General features: G+C 42.4%; 5 protein-coding genes and 3 non-coding genes across 9 annotated transcripts in view; 4 read left to right on the forward strand and 4 right to left on the reverse strand.

The window, feature by feature from the left end:
- LOC102209069 (hemicentin-1) overlaps window positions 1-4,320 on the forward strand; it is an 11,436-nt gene extending 7,116 nt beyond the window's left edge. For both annotated transcript variants that reach the window (XM_005732524.1, XM_005732523.2), the window contains exons 7-17: window positions 136-408; window positions 554-823; window positions 957-1,238; window positions 1,833-2,108; window positions 2,187-2,304; window positions 2,406-2,560; window positions 2,652-2,753; window positions 3,164-3,229; window positions 3,402-3,461; window positions 3,757-3,828; window positions 3,969-4,320. In XM_005732524.1, coding sequence (XP_005732581.1) covers window positions 136-408; window positions 554-823; window positions 957-1,238; window positions 1,833-2,108; window positions 2,187-2,304; window positions 2,406-2,560; window positions 2,652-2,753; window positions 3,164-3,229; window positions 3,402-3,461; window positions 3,757-3,828; window positions 3,969-4,033 — 1,739 coding nt within the window. In that variant the 3' untranslated portion in view covers window positions 4,034-4,320. The remainder of the gene's footprint in view (window positions 1-135; window positions 409-553; window positions 824-956; window positions 1,239-1,832; window positions 2,109-2,186; window positions 2,305-2,405; window positions 2,561-2,651; window positions 2,754-3,163; window positions 3,230-3,401; window positions 3,462-3,756; window positions 3,829-3,968) is intronic.
- A 45-nt stretch (window positions 4,321-4,365) lies between these two features.
- apobec2b (apolipoprotein B mRNA editing enzyme, catalytic polypeptide-like 2b) lies at window positions 4,366-6,764 on the reverse strand. The gene is made up of 4 exons (XM_013910721.1): window positions 6,368-6,764; window positions 5,458-5,638; window positions 5,021-5,364; window positions 4,366-4,893 (listed from the first exon to the last, which is right to left on the reverse strand). The coding sequence occupies exons 1-3, from the start codon at window positions 6,649-6,651 to the stop codon at window positions 5,023-5,025; spliced, it is 807 nt and encodes a 268-aa protein (XP_013766175.1). The 5' UTR covers window positions 6,652-6,764; the 3' UTR covers window positions 4,366-4,893; window positions 5,021-5,022.
- Window positions 6,765-8,015: 1,251 nt separating this feature from the next.
- Window positions 8,016-12,766, reverse strand: LOC102209747 (zinc finger BED domain-containing protein 4). The gene is made up of 5 exons (XM_005732525.1): window positions 12,098-12,766; window positions 11,557-11,814; window positions 11,166-11,425; window positions 10,472-11,078; window positions 8,016-10,238 (listed from the first exon to the last, which is right to left on the reverse strand). Exons 1-5 carry the CDS (start codon window positions 12,245-12,247, stop codon window positions 9,396-9,398), a joined length of 2,118 nt encoding a protein of 705 aa, XP_005732582.1. The 5' UTR covers window positions 12,248-12,766; the 3' UTR covers window positions 8,016-9,395.
- Window positions 12,767-13,396: 630 nt separating this feature from the next.
- Window positions 13,397-15,790, reverse strand: vma22 (vacuolar ATPase assembly factor VMA22). The gene is made up of 5 exons (XM_013910722.1): window positions 15,555-15,790; window positions 15,134-15,237; window positions 14,925-15,037; window positions 14,668-14,847; window positions 13,397-13,899 (listed from the first exon to the last, which is right to left on the reverse strand). The coding sequence occupies exons 1-5, from the start codon at window positions 15,672-15,674 to the stop codon at window positions 13,697-13,699; spliced, it is 720 nt and encodes a 239-aa protein (XP_013766176.1). The 5' UTR covers window positions 15,675-15,790; the 3' UTR covers window positions 13,397-13,696.
- Window positions 15,791-16,135: 345 nt separating this feature from the next.
- trnae-uuc (transfer RNA glutamic acid (anticodon UUC)) lies at window positions 16,136-16,207 on the reverse strand. Its single transcript has one exon. It is a non-coding gene; the product is annotated as a tRNA-Glu (tRNA).
- Window positions 16,208-16,617: 410 nt separating this feature from the next.
- On the forward strand, window positions 16,618-16,689 carry trnah-gug (transfer RNA histidine(anticodon GUG)). Its single transcript has one exon. It is a non-coding gene; the product is annotated as a tRNA-His (tRNA).
- Window positions 16,690-17,179: 490 nt separating this feature from the next.
- On the forward strand, window positions 17,180-18,587 carry ebp (EBP cholestenol delta-isomerase). Its single transcript, XM_005732527.1, has 5 exons — window positions 17,180-17,321; window positions 17,478-17,778; window positions 17,918-17,954; window positions 18,033-18,163; window positions 18,263-18,587. Exons 2-5 carry the CDS (start codon window positions 17,481-17,483, stop codon window positions 18,481-18,483), a joined length of 687 nt encoding a protein of 228 aa, XP_005732584.1. The 5' UTR covers window positions 17,180-17,321; window positions 17,478-17,480; the 3' UTR covers window positions 18,484-18,587.
- A 1,535-nt stretch (window positions 18,588-20,122) lies between these two features.
- On the forward strand, window positions 20,123-20,195 carry trnaf-gaa (transfer RNA phenylalanine (anticodon GAA)). The gene has a single exon. It is a non-coding gene; the product is annotated as a tRNA-Phe (tRNA).
- Window positions 20,196-20,573: the final 378 nt, after the last annotated feature.

Consider the following 20,573-nt stretch of genomic DNA (forward strand, 5'->3'; position numbering starts at 1 on the left):
AAAGGAACTTTTTCAAGTTCAGGTATAAAACATATCAAATATTATATTAAAATACAAGAGTAATTGTTTGAGGCACGTCACTAGCTACACATTAGCTCCCACGTAATTTTGATTGTCATGTTCATATCCCCTCAGCTGAGAAACCCACTCTCACACTGACACGAGATCCAGAATACGATGTGATGTTTGCTGGAGAAGCGGTCACCTTCAGCTGTGCCATCAGTGTCCAGTCTGCATGGACGTACCTGTGGTACAAAGATGGCAGTAAGGTTACTGAATCATCAGACAAACTTAAAGTTCAAATTAGGGGAACAGCAGATCAGGGATCGTATACATGCAAAGCAACAAGAGGTCAAAATCCAGCCTTCATCACTGATTCAAGTGCAGCTAAACAATTTAAAGTGCAACGTAAGTTTCTATTGACTCTTCTTCAGAATATCTGTTTGTAGTCCAGCAGGTTCGTTCCTGCTTTCATTTCAGAACCTTTTTCATGAACACTTCAGTTGCTTCTGTCTAAAATTAAAAAAACACTACTTCTTCTTTGTCTGTTCAGAAAACAAGCCTAAGCCTACAATAACTCAACAGCCAGATGCTAAAAAGCTTTACGTTGGAGAAAACATGTCCTTTGAATGCAAAGTTGAAAACTCCGATGGATGGAGCTATGACTGGTACAAAGATGAAGCATCGATTCCCAACAACAGCAACAGTTTAAAAATGAAAGGACTCGCTTTGCTAAACGGGGGAGTTTATAAGTGCAAGGCCAAAAGAGACAAAACAGGATTCAACACAGAACTCAGTGACCAGCGGACCGTACAAATCTCTGGTGAGCTGAAGAAAGACACTTTGAAATCATGTGATTTGAGATACTTTGGGGTATTATTATGGGGAGAATCAAAACAGAGAAAATCTAATGATTTGTAAAGTGATTAACAAGTCTCTTATATTTTATTTTTTAGAAATTCCTGTTCCAACTTTGAAGCTGGTAACCAAATGGCCAGATGTGTTCCCCACTGAGAGTGTAAATATGAGCTGTGAGATGCAGAAGGACAGCGCTGACTGGACATACGCATTTTACAGAGATGGCACTGAGGTCCAGCATTATAATTCAGATAAGGACAGAAATCTTTCCATCACCTCTGCTTCAACCTCAGACGGGGGAAACTACAGCTGCTCAGGAAAACTGAAGAGCAGGGACGTCTACAGCACCAAAGGTTCTCCACTAAATCTTCATGTCTATGGTGAGATTTGTTTTCTTCTTCTGATTTTTGACACGGTTCTTCATTGAAACTTGTCTTTTTCAGTTTTGCTGTGTTAGCTGTAATTTTAAAGTAAAGGTTTAAAAGGTTGCAAATGTAAGGCTGTTGACTCTCTTGCTAACAGTTAGACTATGAGAGTGTTGACCCGTTTACATATGCAATGTTCACACCAGAGGGGGAAGGTTGGCTCGAAAATTAGAGAAGCCATAAAAACATAAACACCCATGTTAACCTCATTCAATGCAAAGGTGATAAAGTCTTCAGGAAGTCAGCGGTTAATTCACATGAAGTCCTATAAAGTTATTATTATATTTACACACTAAAAAATACATTAAAAATGTTGTTGTGTTTACTGTAGCATCATAGGGATGGAGCAGCATCATTGTGTAACTCTGTAACTACCTCAAATAAAAAAGTTTTTTCATCCTGGCAGAGAAGGGTTCTCGTTATGAAAATGGATATTTAAAGCAGTGCAGACTAGTTAATGGTCGTCTTACCTTTAGATCAGGTACGCCGTCTGACTTGTATTTCAGTGCTCTTGTACAACTCTCATTGTTGATTCTTATCAACCCTCAGATGCAAAACCGACAGTCACACTGGAGCAGAATCCGGCACATAATTTGATGCACTCTGAGGACTCGGTGTCCTTTAACTGTCACGTTAATGTTTCCTCTGGATGGACATATTGGTTTGTGCTTCCAGATGGCAGTGAGTTAGACTTATCTGTAAGCAAACACAACATCACTTCTGTGGCAACAAAAGACTCTGGTTCATATAAATGCAAAGTTAGCAGAGGAACAGAAAGGGTCTTCGATTCAAGCTACAGTAACAAAATAAAGCTCAGCGTTGAAGGTACGTTTTTTGATTTCCTCCTTTCGTTCTTCTGGTTTTGAATGTTCGTTATTCACTTCTTGGTTGCGTTTATTACAGAGCGCCCAAAGGCTTCTATAGTCCTGCTAACTGGCTGGTCAGACGTCTTCTCCACTGATAGCTTGAGTCTAAAATGTGAAGTAAAGGAGAGCACGCACAACTGGATGCATTACACATGGTAATATAACAATGTTCATAATTATTAGTGCCCTGTGTAGATTCTGCCCTATAGGAAAATTCAGTAGTAATGTAGATGTTCAATAAACTGAATTTTAATAGGTTCAAAGAGGGGGAACGAATCGATTCATTCAATGTGACACATACAGTAACTCCCAGCAATGACCCCGACCAGAGTACTTACACCTGCTGTGCACATGCTGATGAGAGACCCTTATACTCAAAATCCAGTGACTCCTTCAAGACCAAGAACCTTCGTAAGTACAACTGAGCTCTGCTAGTTATGAATCTTCTCTCAAAATAATATTCTGTCATTAATCTTGTGCTTTGTTTTGTTTTAATGTTTAGTGTTAAAGAGGCGGGTGCTTCTTTCCATCTCTGGCTGCATCGTCTTTGGTATCGCTGCGGTCTTGATAGGATGCGTGGCCCTGAGAGTCTTCCGCAAACCAAGTATGCTTTCTTATCTTTTTGACTGTGCAAATTCTAAAACTCTGTAAGAACCAACATCAGAACTTTTAGAATGAATGAAAGTGAAATAAAAAACCTTTAGAAAAACGATTTGCACCTAAATCTGCAGCTGCATTTGGTTGGACAGGTGCAGAAATGTTATCTATTCAGCCTGCACTTTTACCCTCGCACTGCTCTCAAAGTGTCTTTCTTGGGCATCTCTCCCACTCGACATTATTAAACAGACTACGTACCAGTGAGTTAGTGAATCATTTTGTAGCTAAAGATAAACTATTATCTTAAAGGGTTAATGGAATCCAAAATCAGCACAGTACTAAGGTGACACCCAACTTATATAAATGTCCAAATCAATACAAGTATCACAAAAACTTGAGCTGTTAATTTTCACACAGATGGTCGTGATGACAAAATGGAAGAGGTCAACCTGTTTCCGACAATGGCCGAGCTAAAGATAACTGGTAAGTTAGCACCATGTCAGTGACGTGGTTTTGGTCGCCCTTTCCAAGTATGCTGTAGATAGAGGCCGCCACAAAAAACAAAAAAAAAAGAAAGGCTGGGAAACTACCGACTTGCACATAAAAGTTTAGGTGTGACTTCCTGTATTTAACTTCTTTATTCCTCTTACTGCAGATGTGCCGTGTCCACTGGTTGAGTACATCACTGATGCCTCTCTGAATGCACCAGCTAAAGGTAAAAATAAATAAATCTCGTAATGAGTGAGCACATAAGTCCTTTTTCGAAGAAGTCGTTATCATGGTTGATTCATCTGCTGCTTTTGTAACTATGTAATATGAGGAAACTGAGAATACATCACTTCCTTGGGAGAAACAAAATACTTCCTTTAAATGTCATATTTTGCAGTAAGTCTGAAACTGAAAAGTAAGAAAATCGCTGTAAGCAGAGAAGATTTGATTGACATACTTAAATAAGCGCTCAGCTGTCGTAAAAGATGCTGATTCTCTTCTTTCTTAATCCGTCTGAACAGAAGAAGAGGAGGAGAATGGCACAGTCTGCAGTGAAACAACACCCTTACCAATAACCAAGCAGGAGGACCAAGGTATTAAAGTTTAAATCACAAATGCACTTTGCTAATGCGCTTATTTTTTTAATCTGTGGTGATGATGATGATGATCCTGTGTCAGCGTTTCTAAAACATAAAACACAATTTCTCTGTTTTTCCACAAACCTGGTCTTTAGCTGCAACGACTGACAACCAGGAAACAACAGAAACCAACGGTGGGCTGAGTTCTTTTCTAAAATGAATGACGAAGTCTTTGCAGCAACAACAGGCCTATCAATGAGTCAGCAGACGTACTTCAGCTCTGTGAGGCTTTAATGGTCAGTGCACACCAGAAAACAACATCTTTGTGCGATCTAGTGATGTGGCAGTCACAGGACATCTGAAACTCAGCTGAAGATCATTACGATTGATGTGAAAGGTTTTCGTTTTAGACGTACTCTGTCATGGCCCGACAGCTGGAAACTCTTCAGGGCGAGATAGTTTTAAAAAAACAGCTACTGAAAAAAATAAACATATGATAAAATATGCATGAACAGATATTTTATACACACATTTCCAAAAAGCACAAAACTGTTGAGGATTTATGCATCGTTTAATTCACATTGTTTGAATGAATTTGGATTTTAAGGCACTGTTAAATAGAAAAAAGATTATTTATGAGCTGAACATCATTTATAACCACTGTTCATTTTGAGTTGCTGTATATATTTTACATGTACGATGACGTGGAGGAGAATTTATTCGTTGTTCTTCAGTTAGATCTTCAGTTCTCCGAGCAAGCAGCAGATGTCAGCAGATGTAACACAGGCTGTGGTGTTGTCCAAACTTTATTTTTACCGTAACGATGAATGTCACTTTTGTTCTTTGCTTCTTGCTTCGTTTTCTAACCACTTGGATGTTGATTAGTTGATGTATTTATGTAAAAATTCAAGCATTTTAAGTTTCCACATGAATTGTGTTAATAAAAAGTATAAAATGTTGCCAAGAGTGCATAAACTAACAACATTCTGCACCGTGTGACTGCAAGAAACACGCATTCAGCCAGTGGGAATTTCACAAGTAGTGCGATTTGTGGATCAGTCGGTGGGGAGGTCCGTGCATCTGTAGCAGTGACAAGAAAGAGGACAGAATCCACATGGAAAACCAAGTTACCATCTATAAATAAACCTGTGATGAACCAAAAACAGCATGGTGGCTCACTGCATGCACAACACACACACTGACTCACATCTACTTGAGGATATCTGCCAGTTTTTCCATATAGTAGTTGTAGTTCTCCTGACAATCCTCCCAGGGTGTAAAGCTCTGATCCTCCTTCTCCACGTACGTTTCCCACACATGCAGGAAGTCAGACGGCTTCATCATTCGCAGTTTGCAGCCGGCTCTCACCAGACCCTTAAGCCCTTCAACTATCTCTGGCTCCTCCCACTCGAAGAGACGGGAACAGAATATACAAAGACGCATCTTTTTGCGCTGCTGGAGGATGCTGGCCAACTTGGCTGCACAGGCCACACAGGGACTAGATGATACATACCATGTGACATCACACTCTAGAGAGGCATTAGGGAGAACCTACAGATGTGGGAGTCGAGGTTTGAGTCTAGTTTGTATTATGAAGTTAGAAACGAGAAAACTAGAGTTCACATTTGGGCACAATGGCATTACCTGTTCAAAGAAGGCCACCTCAGCGTGAGCGGTAGCATGTTCGTCCTCCATGTAACCTTTCAGAGGCTCTGCGCTGCCTCCTGCTGCATCCACTCTGAAACACAGGAGGGTTTTGTTCCTCCCTGATGAGTACTCCACATTCCTGAACTGAAACTTGAAGTAGAATGGGCTCATCTGTTCCCTGGTAGAGTAAAAGTGTGAGTTTTAACAAAGACGCCCTTTTGCCTTGTGAGTGAATCGAAAAGGAAGTGGTTTACTGGCAGAAACTGCTCTCATTATCAGGGTCAAAAGGTTTGTCCTCTGTCACCTCTCATTGTGGTTCATGACAGTGCAATGTGAGAAAAAGTCACAAATGACTTTCCAGGTGGGCAGACGTGCACTTGCTTGCCTAAGCACGGGTTGCTCATTTTGTGATGATCCAAACTAAAGTAATAAATAAAATGAAAAATAAAGAGCCAACGACTGAACGTTATGGCCTAAAGAACCTATACCAGCCAACTCCACCTGCCCGGACTTAATAATCTACTGTTCTACTGCACAAGGAGAGCCAGATGGATCGCACAAAATAGATCTCATATAATGTTGATGGCGCTTTGCTTTGACAGCACATAGTCATAGGACAGATACGGGAAACAGATGCTAGGCAGGGGGATATATCTGGGGCCGGCTTCAGTGTTCACTTCGTGACTCATCCCTATTCTTACCACTACGCTAATAACAGCATGTGCAAGTCACCAGTTTCCTGTCTCATTGAAATCAAGTAAAGAACATGCACTTTAGAACAATATGACTTATACATAGAAAGGACTTCATCTATAAGATAAAACATGCTTGTGTTAAAGACTAAAACAGGTTAGTGGGACACCCTGTTTTGAACTCCTTTATGGCATACGCAGTAAATTTTACCCACCCTGTGACGATCTCAAACGGAGGCAGTTCTATAGGCTGAAACTCCCCATTTTCATCACTGCTTTTTGCGTCTGCGCCTGCTGCCCCCTCACTTTCCCCATTCCTCTTCTCTTCATCTGTCTTTGGCTGCTCAGGGACCTTCTCTGGTTTCTTCTGGGGTTTTTCTGGCTTTTTTGCCGTATTCTCGTTCACCTTTTCCTTTTCTTTGTCCTTCTCACTATTCGTTTTGCTTTCCGCCTTCTTTTCTTTCCTCTTGACGCTGAACCGGCTGTTTCTGTCCGCCATGATTCTGTGCAAGTAGGTGACGGTGTCGGATGAAGAGCAGGGGTGAAAAGGAGAGAGAGAGACAGATGGGGAGGGGTGGAGGGTATAAGTGGAGTCATGACCCTAGTGCATTACAGAAATAGCACCTATTGTGTGCTAAGGTTGGAGTTAAAACATGTGCATATCTGACCAGGGTAGGGGGTAGGTGGCTCAGTTAACTAAGTCCCCTGCCTACAGTGGCCTGGCTATTAAAAGGCCAAATGACCAAACATGACTGACTGCCAGTGTGTGCGTGTGGTGAAAGGGACAAGACGAGCCTTAAATTTCTTCCATAATTTAGGCAATGTCCAGAAAATGAAAGACAAACCAAACAACGTGCACAAATGTGCCGCCTCAAGCACGAGTGCTTTTCAATCCATCAGGCTTTCTAACTGTCAGCAGGCCAGCAACAGGCAGGTTATTAATAACACTGCTTGGCTGAGTGTGCGTGCCTGTGTGTACGGGGTAACCAGGGCTTTCAAGATACTAAACACCGCTTCTGTTTGTGCCAACTCCGATGTCCTGCAGCCCATTAGGCATTAGGAAGGCCAGCTAAAGGGCACCTCAAATAGGAGAGTATTTGGAGCAGAGCAGCACAAGCAAATGCAAACTCAGTGTGTAAAAGAGGGTTTGTCTCTGTGCTGTGAATAAGAGTGCGAGAGTGTGCAGTGGCCTAGTGTGCATGTGCCCGTGAACAATCAATCTATGAAATCACCCTGCATCAATATGGTGCTTTGCTGAGGCCATCGTGCAGAGGAGAGGGAAGAATTGGTTTTGTAAGGGTGTGAGCATTTTGTGTGTCTGTGTGCGGATGGAAAATGTCCTTCTGCACTGCAGATGTAATAACTTGAGGTATAAGGACCAGGGAGGGAGTGAGGGGGCAGTTCAATTACAATTTCCTCCCCCCTCCCCCGGTCTCACTGTCTGCCAAGTAATTCATTTCAGAGGCAATTACCAACAGGGCTGCATCCCAGCCCAGTCGTCTAACTCAAATGGATGAGCTGTCACAGCTGGGGAGGGGCAGGTGGGTGCCTCAAGCTGCTCCACATATACTAACAAAGAACAACAACAACACACCCATGGAAAGCTGGGAAAACACGCGCTTCAAAGATGAACACAGTGGCACGTCCACACAGATATCTAGTTCCATATCTAAATCCAGAGACGTCCCGGGGTGATAACCATTAAGATCACAGCAATCTTTGATAATTATGATCTATGAGGGGGGTCTCTTTGTATCGCCCACAGATTAGCACATTGATTTTCAAAAACAAAAACTGTTACACTGGGTTTCCCCTTTTTTTTGCAGGTAATTATAATAAATAGATGTAAGCCTTGTGAGAGCACTATCAGGGGTTCATCTTCAGACTGACTGATGCTGTTGTTTATGGTCACTTTATTGATCATAGCTCCTTAATTGAGGCACTGAAGCGCTTCATCCCTTTAATGTGGTATTATAGAACAAATGTACAGTAGCTGCATGCAGTCCTGACATTTATTTCTCAGTTCTTTAGAAATAAGATTTTGTGAGGCTTGTTGCCTGTGATAAGGGAAGAGGGAGGGGGTGCAGGATGTGACTGCTGCCTGCCTGCTGACTCAAATTTAACTGTAATGGAATTATTGCAATTACCCAGCCTCCCTGCAGGCCCAGCCCAGAGTAAGAAAGCAAAAAAAGGCTAACACACACTACTTTATTCCCTGTTTTCCTTCATAGGGATGCTCTGCAAAATTATTTCAAAATATCTATGTGAAGTTCAACAAAGAAAAATCTTTGTCGTGGCACAAACAGTCATTCCTTGCTAGTCTTCTGTGACAGACAGGGTCAAACCCATTTCACTTCCTCAAAGTTCACATGAAATTGAAAAAAGGAGGGGGGGGGGGGGTGCTGATAATAAAAATGAAATGAAATTCACCTCTCCTCTGAAGGATTGACAGAGGACGATATAAATAAGGGTCAAAATGATACACATGAAGCACAATCCATGTCTTCTTCAAAATAAATACGAAGAATTTTGGCTTACGAAAGACCCTCTGGAACGAATTCATTTCGTAAGTCGGGGGTCCACCGTATATAACAAACAGCGTGTCACATGAGGACATGTGCATTCACTGACATCTGCAAACTGCACACACCCGCAGCGTTAAAGTAAGTGAAACTAATTTATTATCATCTCCCAGTGATGAGGCACACACACATAGTTAAAACAAAGATTGAACAGCGCATTAACATACTGTTGAGCAGTTGATGACTTCCTTTAAAAATAGCATCGAAATAATGAATCACAACCTAAAGCTAAAAAAACACGAGTTGCTACAGTGTGCAAAACTTGACTAGCTGGTTATTGTTGGTCTGTCAGTGTTGACTGATGGATACATGAGAAAGCGGGAGATCTGTGGTTGTCTGGAGACCCTGATCAGGCAAAATAATGTCAAAGTAAATGCTTTAGTATGGATCTGCTTCCAGCAAACTCAGTCCACAGCATGTGGTGCGATAGTCTGTAGGCTGCGAGGGGAAGCAGACAGCCATCCACGCCCGCTGTAGCCGGGAAAACCGATCTTGAGGATTAAAATGAGCTGCAGCTCTGAAATTCTTCTTGGTGATTCGTTCTATCTGATATGAAATCATGTGCAGTATGAGGATTATGTTATGGTGCTAGCTCAGGTTCCCTTAGAATGGTATGGAGGTTAGAATCCAAGAAGTTACTTAACTGCAAGTGTAAAGAGCTCTAAGTCCATAATAATCTGTAGTTGGCTTTGAGGTAGATGAGCGTCTCCAGGTTCTTTGGTAAGACACAGCCTCTCTCTGGCAGCAGGAAGCGTCCAGCTGTAGTGAAAATGCTCTCCACCACAGTACCACAAACAGGTATGGTAAAAGCTCTCTTGGCCACCTGGGCAAGCAGAGGGAAGTCAATAGCTTTACGTCGCCAGTAATGCAAAGCCTCCTCGTCTGTGGGTTCCTCACGTAGGTAGATAGCCAATTCCTGTTCTAGGCTCTTGGCCTGTGTCGTGGGTCTCTGCTTGATGAAAGAGAACAACTTGCAGGGCCGAGAAAGTGAGGAGATCGGTGATGGAGCTGGGGCAGGAGGAGTGTGGGACTGTGGATGAAGGTCTGTGTTGAGATTTACGGGGCTGGAGGCTGTGGAGTGTTTGGATACCTCCTCTATGATAACTTGTCTGTGCCAGTCAGGGTTACTGCTCCAAGTAAGTTTGAACTGGGGGTCCAGGGTGGTGGCAGTGATGTAGAGGGGGTTCTCCAGGATAGGGGCAAGGAGACGCTCTACAGCCTGGCTGAGGCCCACAACCAGGGAGGGGCAGTGGGGGGTGGACGTCTCGGACAGATGCTTGCGGAGGCCGAGAACACAAGGCAGAGCGAGACTGATAGACACATGTCTGTCCGTCTGTGCGTCTGCGTGTCTGTCTCCGTGCACCATATCCCAGGCCTCAGTGAAGGGCTCCAGAGTGTCCGTGAACTCCCTCAGCAGGGCTCTCTCTGTACCACCCAGCCCCAGTTCCCCTGGACCGCTCATCTCCTCCAGGAAATCCACAGAGTCCAGCAGCCGCCGAAGGACCTTTATCAAAGCAGACAAATACATAAAGATTATTAACAATGCCAACCAAGACTGTGGTCATATCTCAGTGTCATGATGTAAACCTTGAATTAATGGTATTATGCATTTATTTTGCTAGCCACACTTTCTTTGTGCACCTTCTACTTAACATACTGCTCATGTTAAATGTTTGAAGCTGATGCAATCTGTTTATTTGGTGACATTACTAATATGTAACCCTAACGTTAACTTGCCTTAAGCTGAGCAGCCCAGTCTTGTGCTGCCTCTGGGAAATTTCCTTGTCCCCCCATCATCAACCCTGGACCATCAAACACTTGGCTGAGCTTCTCAGGTGGGACGGCAGAGGTAATGTAGTTGTAGAAACAGGCTGCCTTTGCCAGTGTGGACGAGAGCTGTGGACAAGAGCGCAGCCCTTCCCTGACACACTGTTCAAGAGAGCGAGAGAAACAGTCCACCCGAGAAACGCCCAAACCCTGCTCCCATGTGTATTCCCATTCTCCTTCTTCTCCAGCGTCGCCGTGGCCATTCCTGATCTCTTCTCGCTCCACATTGTTACTACCGTCCACCTCTTCTTCATCATTTCCATCTTGGCCGTTACCGAGAGGAGGTGAAAGCAGAAAACCGGGAAGGCAGCATGGCTTTCCGCTTGTTCTCGTCGGCAGGAGAGGGTCTGCCACAACACGAAATGCTCTGCCTGACACGCCATGAGAGTGACATACTTCATCAAATTCGGAAAGTATGCGATTCCCAGAGCTGCCACCAGTCAGTGGAAGGCACGCCAGGAGAGCTGAGCGCATTTGCCACTCAGATGTAAGAAAATGGCAGGTGACACCAAGGTACCTATAGAGAGAGAGAAGTGGAGTCTTCAGTAAAGGGATTCAAACCAAGTTCCCATTTTGTAGTTTCTGGCTTGTTTTACCTCCTTACCCTGAAGTGACTCCAGATAATCCTCCCCAGAGATCCAGGCTGAGGCTAAGGGCGTGTGCTGAGGCCAAGGCCTGACGGGTGGCCAGCTGGGCCTGGTAGGCGTAGGCTGGAAGAAGTTGGCTTTGGATGTAATGCTGGGGCTCAGGGGTGTAACGTGGCTCCAGGAGCTGAAGCAACTCTCTGAAGCCTTGATTTTCCACTATGGACACTGGCTGGAGATCACGCACGATCATCTTAGCTATAGCCTCAGAAATCAGAACCTGTAGTTTAAAAAGAAACACCACAAATTGCACTTTTTAAAAATAGCTAATGATTCTACTGCAATGTCTCAATAAATCATCTGTTACATTTGCAACATTGCAAGCTCCAGCGCTAACGGGCTACAACACACCTGACGTGGATCATGTCTGTCAAATTTGGTCACCCCTCCTCCAGAGCCTCCTCCTACTCCTCCCTCAAGAGTTCCCATTCCTCCAACAACTCCACTTGCTACTCCTCCACCTCCTCCTCCCACTCCAGCACTAATAGGGAGTGTGTAGCGGGTATTCCCTCCATTGGCGTTGAAACTGTGCAGGGAAGCAGAGGAGTAGCCCTCTCTCTTCATATCCTTCCTTTTGACAAAGTCATCATACATAGCCTGGTGCTTACGCTGAATGGAGAGAGACAGAGGAGCATGAGGTTGTTATAGTTCATTTCTATACCTCTACACAGCATGCTGAGTACATTTCTGCAGGAGATGATAAGGTATAGGTAACCCCCATCCCTCCCCTCCACTCTGTTTCCCCTTGCAGAGAAGCAACAGACTGCCTGTACAGTCAGGTTTTTACAGCTAATCCTCCAGAGCTGTCGTAGAGCCAGCTGCTTCTGCTGATCCTGACAAGAACAAGATGAGCCAGATGTTAACAGCCACATGTACAATTTTATTCGGTTACCTTAAGGTGCGTTACGAAGTTGGACGTGACGCTCCGTTTCGCCTGGATCCTGGTGCCACAAGCCTTACAGTTGGACTCGATTTTCCCATTTTCCCCTTCGAACACAATGTTAAAGTAATCCAGAATAGAGACCTTGGAAACTGACGCCATTGGAGCAGACAGTTCCTCCGCTCCGGAGTGAAATCAACTTGCAATCAAGGGCAATCTGAGTCCGAGGTATCAATCTCACCTCGCCTCTGATCATGAGCGCAGGCCTGAGTGTTTACTTCTCAGTCCCTTATCACACATCACAAATGTTGCTCCCAGTTGCGCAGACAAAAGAAAAATTGTATTTCGAGCAGGAGTTGCGTCGCTCGCACGTCCAAAATCGGACACGATCAGGCTGCACAGTCTGCTGCGGATGTCTGGACACATCAATAATAACACTGAGGCCACATCCGTTGTTTCTGCGCTCCCATCCGTCGTTCGGACGCAAAGCGCTGCGTTTCACGGAGGCATATAGGGAGTATTATAATTGGACCAGGAAGTACACACAATAAACGGGACTTTCGGTTCCCATTTCGGTAGTTCCCGGTAATGTTCGGCTGTCCCCAGTGAAACTGCTGGCGTCGGAGGGTGGTGGCGCTCGGTCAAATGTTTTCAATTATGCTCATGTCGGTATGATAACAGCCAGAGTTTCTCCGGATGTACAGCATCATTCCCCAAAAATGTAAATTAGGTCTGCGTCTCTGGCTTGGTAATAATATAAATAGAAAACACTCATTACTGACTTGCACATAGCATCGTGTCGTGTTTTACATATGAAACATGGTGGGTGTGAAAATTCTGAGCGCATTTTAAAGACAATAAATCACGGTGACTTTTACTTTCCGTAATATTTAGTAAACACAACAAAACACATCTTTCAGCTTTTCGTGTGTTTTTAAACGAGGTTTTGCGGGATGTAAATGTGTGTTGACTTGTTGTTAGGCTATAAATACAAGACGTAGTAGTCAACACAAAGAGGTTCAGACATTTTTAATAGTGCATGATTGAGGTATATTTTTTAATTTAATGTGATTTCATTTTCAAAAATTGTTGGTTCATTTGTATATTTTATATATAATTACTCGATATATTTTTACATTTTAGTATTCAGCATTTTTGGGCTCCACAAGCAATACGTCTGGAAAGAAAATGCAGAGAATATACTATTTCTAATCTATTTCACAAACAACATCTATGAAACATTTCCACAAGCTGCCAACCCTGAACTTTTTTTAATTAATGGATTGTGTTTGATAAAATAAAGTTACACTTTTATTAACAATTAATAAAGTAATTAGTTACAGCACACACACAAAAACAGGCAGCCTTATGCCAAAGCACTGCTTGCCATTTATTGAAAACATTTAAACAGGTTCTGCTAACATTTTATGATTTTACAACATGTGTAATAAGACCATTTTCACAAACACATCCATCTCAATTAAAAGGAAAAAAAGAGATGAAATAAATAAATTACCAATGATTTCCACAGAAAGCTTGAACTGCTGGGATCTGCTCGTCCAGCTCCACCAGGAAGCTCTCTTTTTAGTTAACGAGCCCCTGAAGCATCATCTACTGACTGTCCTTGGCTGAAAGCTGTTTTTCAGCCTCCGCCTGCTTTGACTCAGCAGAAGTATTATGTCTGCTACCTTGTCCAGCTGAGTTGCTGAGCCTTTCCCCTGGAGTGTGCTTGTTTTGCAAGCTGTGTTTCAGCTCCTGTCTGGCGCTCAAAACTGCAGCCTGGAGTGCTGCGATCTCAGCAGACAGTTCTATTACTGTAATGACAGAAAACAACAATTAAATTGGTGAGTGGTGGAGCAGCAGAACAGCAGGAGCTTTCTCCTACCTTCAAGAAATATCTTTGCCCATATCCAAATTTACTTATGCAACAGAAGCTGTAGCCATCGTGCTGTGAGTATACACAGGACTCTGGAAACCTCTATTCATCTCTAACAAGCTGCACAAAGCAAACCTTGATTCATATGCATAAGGTTTGCATATCTAGAGTCTTGCATTACATGGTAATAGACACAATAATAAAAAAGGCGTTTTATGTGCTGCAGATTATATTGCACGTGTTCTCTTTATGTTTTTCAGTTTTCCTGTGTTTTATTTCTCTGTAGCATTTTTTTTCCTAAAAGCTATACATGCATATCGTCAGTTTTGTAGATTTGTATATTTTTTGTGTTTGTGGTTGCGATCTCTCTAGCTGCATTGTTTTGAGATGGCAATACTGGCACATATGGATCAAATTCAAAGACTGGTTCATCTGATATATGTCCAGAAGTAGTCACATGTTACTCCACATGGTTCCTGTTATACTTCTGTAGGGTCAACCAGCTGGGACATGTGTAGTATAAGGTAATTTCTCTGCATTCGCACGGACCCTCGTGCTCACCATCCGATCATGAAATTTCCATCTCAGATGACAGCAGACCCTAGCCTATTTGCAGACATTGAAAGTATAATCTCATCCATAGTTGAGGCAGAGTAGGTTTCACCTGAAACCATAACACTAAGATGTCCTTGGGCATGTAACATACCTTGCTTGAAAGATGATTGTGCATGTTTTAGAGACTGTGGCACCAAAACTCCAAACCACTTCAGTGGGTCTTGCTGAGGATTCTGGTCACGTTTTCCAGCTGGAGCTTTCTCGCTACCAGTGCTCTCGCTTTCCTCTTTTTCTCCGATTTCTCTTTTTGGTCTGTTTCTTCTCCTGACACCTTGTAAATCAAATAGTGTCATCAATAACAGAGTTAATAGTAGACATCAACGACACACATCTTTAATACTGCATCACCTTCTTCTTGAGGTCCTATATCCTCTATAGCTCTCTGATCTTTTCCAGACTCTTTACGACACGTTTGTGTACATCTTTCAGTGGTGATTTCCACCTCACCATTGTCCAGTGTCCTGTTACATACAAATATACGTTTTAAAAGAGCCTTTTAAACAAATTAAAGTGATCAACAGACTTTTCATTTTTCATAAAAATTACTGATTCCTCACCTAGTTTGAACACAGACTAGTGGCTCAATCTCACTTGCATACTGAAGTGCAGAGACTTGTTTGTTTCCCATCGTATATCGTGCCTTGCTCATAGAAAACCACCCCTGAGGGGAAAATGGTAAAGTCAAATTATACAGGCAGAATGTAAAAAAAAGAGCATTTTATTACAAACCTTTTTTGCGTAAATTTATTTTTGAAAATCCTTATATGGCTTTTTATGGAATTTAAACACAGTCAACATAGCCCTAAAGTCTGTTAATATACCACACTAAGATATTTCCCATTATATAACACCTACAGCCTAAAATGCCATATACATTTTGATTTATTTTCTATATTTTTACCTACACATTCTTAGGGAGCAAAAACTGAACTTAAATGTCTGATGTTGGCTGTTTATCAACAAGGACACTACAGGTACCTGCTCTATGAGAGAGTTGAAAGTGGCTCGCTTCTCCTCCAGTAACTCCAGCTGCTCCATGAAACGAAGCAGCTTTTCGTCCAGTAACAAAGAAGATTCCTCTGATTCTGACACACCCATACTCACTCTCTGCGCCAATTTAAGCCTCCTTCGCGGGTAGTCTTTACCGCTATTTTGATGTACAACGTTTGAGTAAACCGAACAGAATCTGTTGAGTGCTTCCGTGTACCGTCATGTGACACGTAACCACGTGGTATACATCACGTGTTCATATATCAAACGTACAGAAAATACTAATACCAAACATATCGCTAATACACTTGTGAAGTGTGACTTTGAATCATTTATGAGTCCTGGAATCCTATGTACTGTTATGGAAATGGACTCGAAGAAACGCTGTACGAAAGCAATAATATTGAGATATTGTTAAGATTACCCTTCCCATAAATTTTTGTTGCTGTTTTACAGTCACTGACTTTCTAAGTCATTAAGTAAATTGTCGAATCTCATTAAAGTATGAATACAAAACATTTTGTTCCAAATTTGATAAAACCATAAAACCAACATAAAAAAAAACGAAGTTCCCATACCGGGAGTCGAACCCGGGCCGCCTGGGTGAAAACCAGGAATCCTAACCGCTAGACCATATGGGAGCAATAACGGCCCTGACTACATATCTATAGATGAAGGATATATATGAAACTGTGACTTATTTGTACATATATTTAGTATTTAAGTGACATTTAATATTTACTACTGTTCCTCCTTTTTGTAGCTTTGACAGGTACCATCTGAAGAACTGATTAAAAAAAACAGCTTAAAAAAACTTCAGCTAAGATGAAAACGACTCTCAGTATTAAAAAAGAAACTATTTATGCAGGACTCACATTAGAATATTAATTAATTAAACTATTTTTAACGGAAAGCAGATCCGCACACGGTCGCAACGTCACTTTAAACAGCAGTCGTCTGCCGCGAGACGTCAAACCACTCTTCGACGACGCAGCTCACACAGTTACATATACGTTTCTGCTTCACTGTTGAGCATGTCTCCCAGTAGCGCGCCGTGATCGTATAGTGGTTAGTACTCTGCGTTGTGGCCGCAGCAACCCCGGTTCGAATCCGGGTCACGGCAGGGATAAAACCCTGGCACGGCTTGGGACGACTCTTTTCTTACTATGCCGTAAAGAGCAAATTTTGTTTCGTATACTTTAAAGTAAAATGTAAGGTTTTTAGGTAATTACAAGTCTTTCCTTTAACCTATTTAGACCAAATGATCATCGGAAATCACATGGGTGCACTCCACGTTAGGTTTGTATATTTAAGAGAGCTTTACTTCAGCTACATTTTGTTTCTCGTCATTTTCAGTCCATGCGAGTGAAAGGTTAACTGTAAATATTTCCTTACTAAATCATTATCAGATGGAGCATCTTCCGATTGAAGGCCATTTTCTACCCTACCCTAAAACACTGTATGACTTTCGCCTTGAAAAAGAGGGCTGATCCCTTTTCATTGGTAGATGTCATAGACAACGTCCATGTTCCGAGAGGAAGAGCCAATCAGTGAGCCAGTAGATCTCATGTGCAATAGCTCTATGCTTAAAGATGTTTGATTGGCTGTTGTGATCCACAGGTAACGTCCCCCAGGCACGGAGTTCCTCGTTTGAGTTTATGTGCGCGGGTATGTTAGATAGCAGTGAATCTTTGACCTGCTGTGTTTTAGGTCAAATTACCTGTGGAGCTGAACACCCATTTGGTGGCATCTACGGTAAGGATAAAAGCACACCGATGAACTTCTCACATAAAACGCTGCACTTTTAACTCTGTGAATTAACTAGAGCAGAATGTAATATAATGTAATACAGAGAATGTTTAACTCTACACTTTTAAGTCTAGTGCTGATTATGTTTCTGTATTCAAACAGATAATGGACTCCTCTGAAGCATCTCATCACCCTTACTGGCCTCGGGACCTTTCAATTCCCACTTATGTGGCCAACGATCGGTCGATGTCAGAGATTCTGGTGTTTCTGTTTTCTGTGTCTGGGCTGTTTATGCTGGTGACCTGGCTGATCACCGGCCAGGCCACCAGCAGGCTGGGCGCATGGAGGCGCCTGGCTGTGTGCTGGTTTGCTGTTTGTGGCTTCATCCATTGTGTAATCGAGGGCTGGTTCTCGCTATATTATGATATAATTCCAGGAGATCAGCGCTTTCTGTCACAGCTGTGTGAGTACTAACGGAGAACATGTGTTTAGAAAAATGCATAACCTACCTGTCGTGTGTGTGTGTGTGTGTGTGTGTGTGTGTGTGTGTGTGCGTGTGTGTGTAAAATCTGGTCAATGTGTTTTATGTTTTTCTCTCACAGGGAAAGAGTACTGCAAGGGAGACAGTCGATATGCAATGTAAGCTCATTTCTGCTCTCAATTTTGTGCATAAAAATGATTTTAAAAAGTTGCGATTGATGTTTCTTTTCTCTCTAGTGCTGATAACTTTACTGTTTGTATGGAGACTGTGACTGCTTGGTTGTGGGGTCCATTCAGCTTTTGGGCTGTTTATGCCTTTTTAACCAATAAGCCCTACAGATTTCTCCTGCAGCTCATCATTTCAGTAGGTAAGACGGGACAGAAGCTATCTTCATGCCAACCTCAGGTGGAAATAAATTGTTGCTTAATTGTAGCTTTATTTTGTCTTCTCACGTAATCTGACTCAGGCCAGGCATATGGAGCGGTACTCTACTTCTTCACAGAGCACAGAGATGGCTACGCCCACAGCGAGCTGGGACATCCAATCTACTTCTGGTTCTACTTTGTGTTTATGAACACCCTGTGGATCGTCATACCGCTGGCGCTCATTTTGGATGCATGGAAACATCTGTCAGCAGCCCAGAGGCAAACGGACAGCACAAAGTCTCAGAAGCATAAGAAGAACTGAGTGTGTGCGTGTATGGGAGGGGGGGCATTTAATACTGCAACATTACATCTCTGTCATTATGAGACTTTGCTGACATTCATATTGATAAAGTAATAGTTCCTTGATTTTTCTCTTTTTTTTTTACTTGGCAACTTCTTTTCTGAGAAGAGCAAAATAAGCGTGAGTGTGCTGGGTGAGTGGGGTCCTTCATGATACTGGTGTCCCTGTAGAGCTCAGTCCAAGAGTCAGTCATTTATCAACAAGTGTCTGTAGGATCATTGTGTTGAAAGCAGATGAGAAGTCCACGAAGAGCATACGGATGTAGGAATGTTTCTGCTCTATGAGGGTGAGGGTGGTGTGAACCACAGAAGAAGAAGAGATTTCACATGAACCAAAAATTACCAGTATGAAAATTATTAGCCTGCTCTGATGCTAACAGTGAACTGTGTATCCTTTTTGCTGGAGTCATTTCTTGTAGCCATCCCAACCTCCTTCATATTTGATCGATTTGCAGTGTTTACAGTGTATTAGCTGGAGGAGTTGTACAGGGAGATGGCCACGGACAGGAATCATTTCCTGCGTGGTTCAGTGGTGCTTTTTGGTAATCTCAGTCTCTCAATGAACATGCTCCTGTGACCAGCCAGCATGTCATGGACTGCGTGGGAGGTATCCAGCATTGTCTTTATCTTGGAGAGCATCCATCTGAGCTCCATCCACACAAATTACTCTCCATGCGGATCAGTCAACCTGCTGCCCAGCACTTGGAAACGCAGTGAACACTTTGTAAGCATCAACGATTTTCTCACATTTAAACCGATGCTTTCTCAAGTGGCAGCTCAAAACCTTGCTTAGGTTTTTATAACGTATGTAAACTGGAAGATAACCCTCAGTTTTAACTTGATTTTACAAGCTTTGACGTTAACAAAGTTAAAACACATCATTGCTCAGCAGTGGTTTGTGTTGTGGCTAGATGGGTAAAAAAGTTGATCCCAGTATTTATTTTACCCTGAAATAATTATCTTTCTTAATGTAATTAGTATGTTTAGAAATGCTATTGTGGAGGTAAACACAGACGACACGAGAGCTCTCGATTCTAACTCCTGCTTTATTCCTCATCACAACAGAACTGACTACGTTTCGCTCCAAAACACAGCAACAGACTTTCTTTACACTGGGTGTGAGTGGAGCCCTCTAGTGGTCCACCACACAATGTCTTTGCGAACATTTTGACAAAAACTTTAAATTTCTAATTTTTTGTCACGTGGCCAACATTATAGACTTTAGTGGATTACACCATTTCCAGCTCATAATGAACATTTGGGGCTTATGCATGTTTGAACCAAACTGACTTCACATGTGACTGCAGCGATTTACTCATTTAAAGGCATTCGCCTCTGAACTCGGAAGATAATTAAAACCAAGCTGAAATAAGTCCACGTTCTACTTAACGAGAATGCATAATGTAGGTTTAAGTATATTTACGCGGGTGAAACGGAACCATACAACTGAGGGGCTAAATCACGTCACGTATTAAACTCGACGAGTTAAGACAGGCTAAGCTCTTCTCAAACTAATCACGCATCAGGAATGAAAACATCTTTTTTTTTGCCTTGTAGCCAATTTAAAAGTTTGTAGACCCTGGTAACCTTCAACACCGTGTGCCGAAATAGCTCAGTTGGGAGAGCGTTAGACTGAAGATCTAAAGGTCCCTGGTTCGATCCCGGGTTTCGGCATTTTGATGCAACCGTGTATTTGGGTGTGTCGGCTTTCCACCCGGCGGGGAGTAAAACGTACAAGAACGTTTTACCGTTTTAACCCTTCACACACGGTATGTGTCAAATGTGACCTAATTTTACATTTGACAGCAGTAAAAATACCTTAAAAATGTGAATCTATTAGCCTGAAATGTGCTGCAAACTGTGTCGAGGCTGTTTAGGGTCAAATTCAAATTCAAATTTTATTTGTCACGTACACAGTCATACACAGTACGATATGTAGTGAAATGCTTGGACAACTGCTTGTGACCTAAAGAAAACAAAAAAGGAAAAGGCTATGAATAAGATAGGAAATAAATATGAAAAATTAAAAAGGGTAAATTTAACTAGGAGGGA

This window comes from Pundamilia nyererei, unplaced genomic scaffold (assembly GCF_000239375.1).
Source record: "Pundamilia nyererei isolate P.nyererei 1_Seehausen unplaced genomic scaffold, PunNye1.0 scaffold00047, whole genome shotgun sequence".
In the NCBI taxonomy this organism is placed as follows: Eukaryota; Metazoa; Chordata; class Actinopteri; order Cichliformes; family Cichlidae; genus Pundamilia; species Pundamilia nyererei.

Bases quoted from the DNA above. Each gene is read 5' to 3' on its own strand.
- apobec2b (XM_013910721.1), bottom strand. From the start codon at position 6,651: ATGGCGGACAGAAACAGCCGGTTCAGCGTCAAGAGGAAAGAAAAGAAG. The intron at 5,639-6,367 runs GTGGGTAAAATT...TTACTCTACCAG, and splicing joins CCGTTTGAGATCGTCACAGG to GGAACAGATGAGCCCATTCT. The intron at 5,365-5,457 runs GTAATGCCATTG...CCACATCTGTAG, and splicing joins AGGTGGCCTTCTTTGAACAG to GTTCTCCCTAATGCCTCTCT.
- LOC102209747 (XM_005732525.1), bottom strand. From the start codon at position 12,247: ATGGCGTCAGTTTCCAAGGTCTCTATTCTGGATTACTTTAACATTGTG. The intron at 11,426-11,556 runs GTGTGTTGTAGC...TTTAAACTACAG, and splicing joins ACAGACATGATCCACGTCAG to GTTCTGATTTCTGAGGCTAT. The intron at 10,239-10,471 runs GCAAGTTAACGT...GCTTTGATAAAG, and splicing joins ACTGGGCTGCTCAGCTTAAG to GTCCTTCGGCGGCTGCTGGA.
- vma22 (XM_013910722.1), bottom strand. From the start codon at position 15,674: ATGGGTGTGTCAGAATCAGAGGAATCTTCTTTGTTACTGGACGAAAAG. The intron at 15,238-15,554 runs GTACCTGTAGTG...TTTTCCCCTCAG, and splicing joins TCAACTCTCTCATAGAGCAG to GGGTGGTTTTCTATGAGCAA. The intron at 15,038-15,133 runs GTGAGGAATCAG...TGTATGTAACAG, and splicing joins CTAGTCTGTGTTCAAACTAG to GACACTGGACAATGGTGAGG.
- ebp (XM_005732527.1), top strand. From the start codon at position 17,481: ATGGACTCCTCTGAAGCATCTCATCACCCTTACTGGCCTCGGGACCTT. The intron at 17,779-17,917 runs GTGAGTACTAAC...TTTCTCTCACAG, and splicing joins GCGCTTTCTGTCACAGCTGT to GGAAAGAGTACTGCAAGGGA. The intron at 17,955-18,032 runs GTAAGCTCATTT...TTTTCTCTCTAG, and splicing joins GGAGACAGTCGATATGCAAT to TGCTGATAACTTTACTGTTT.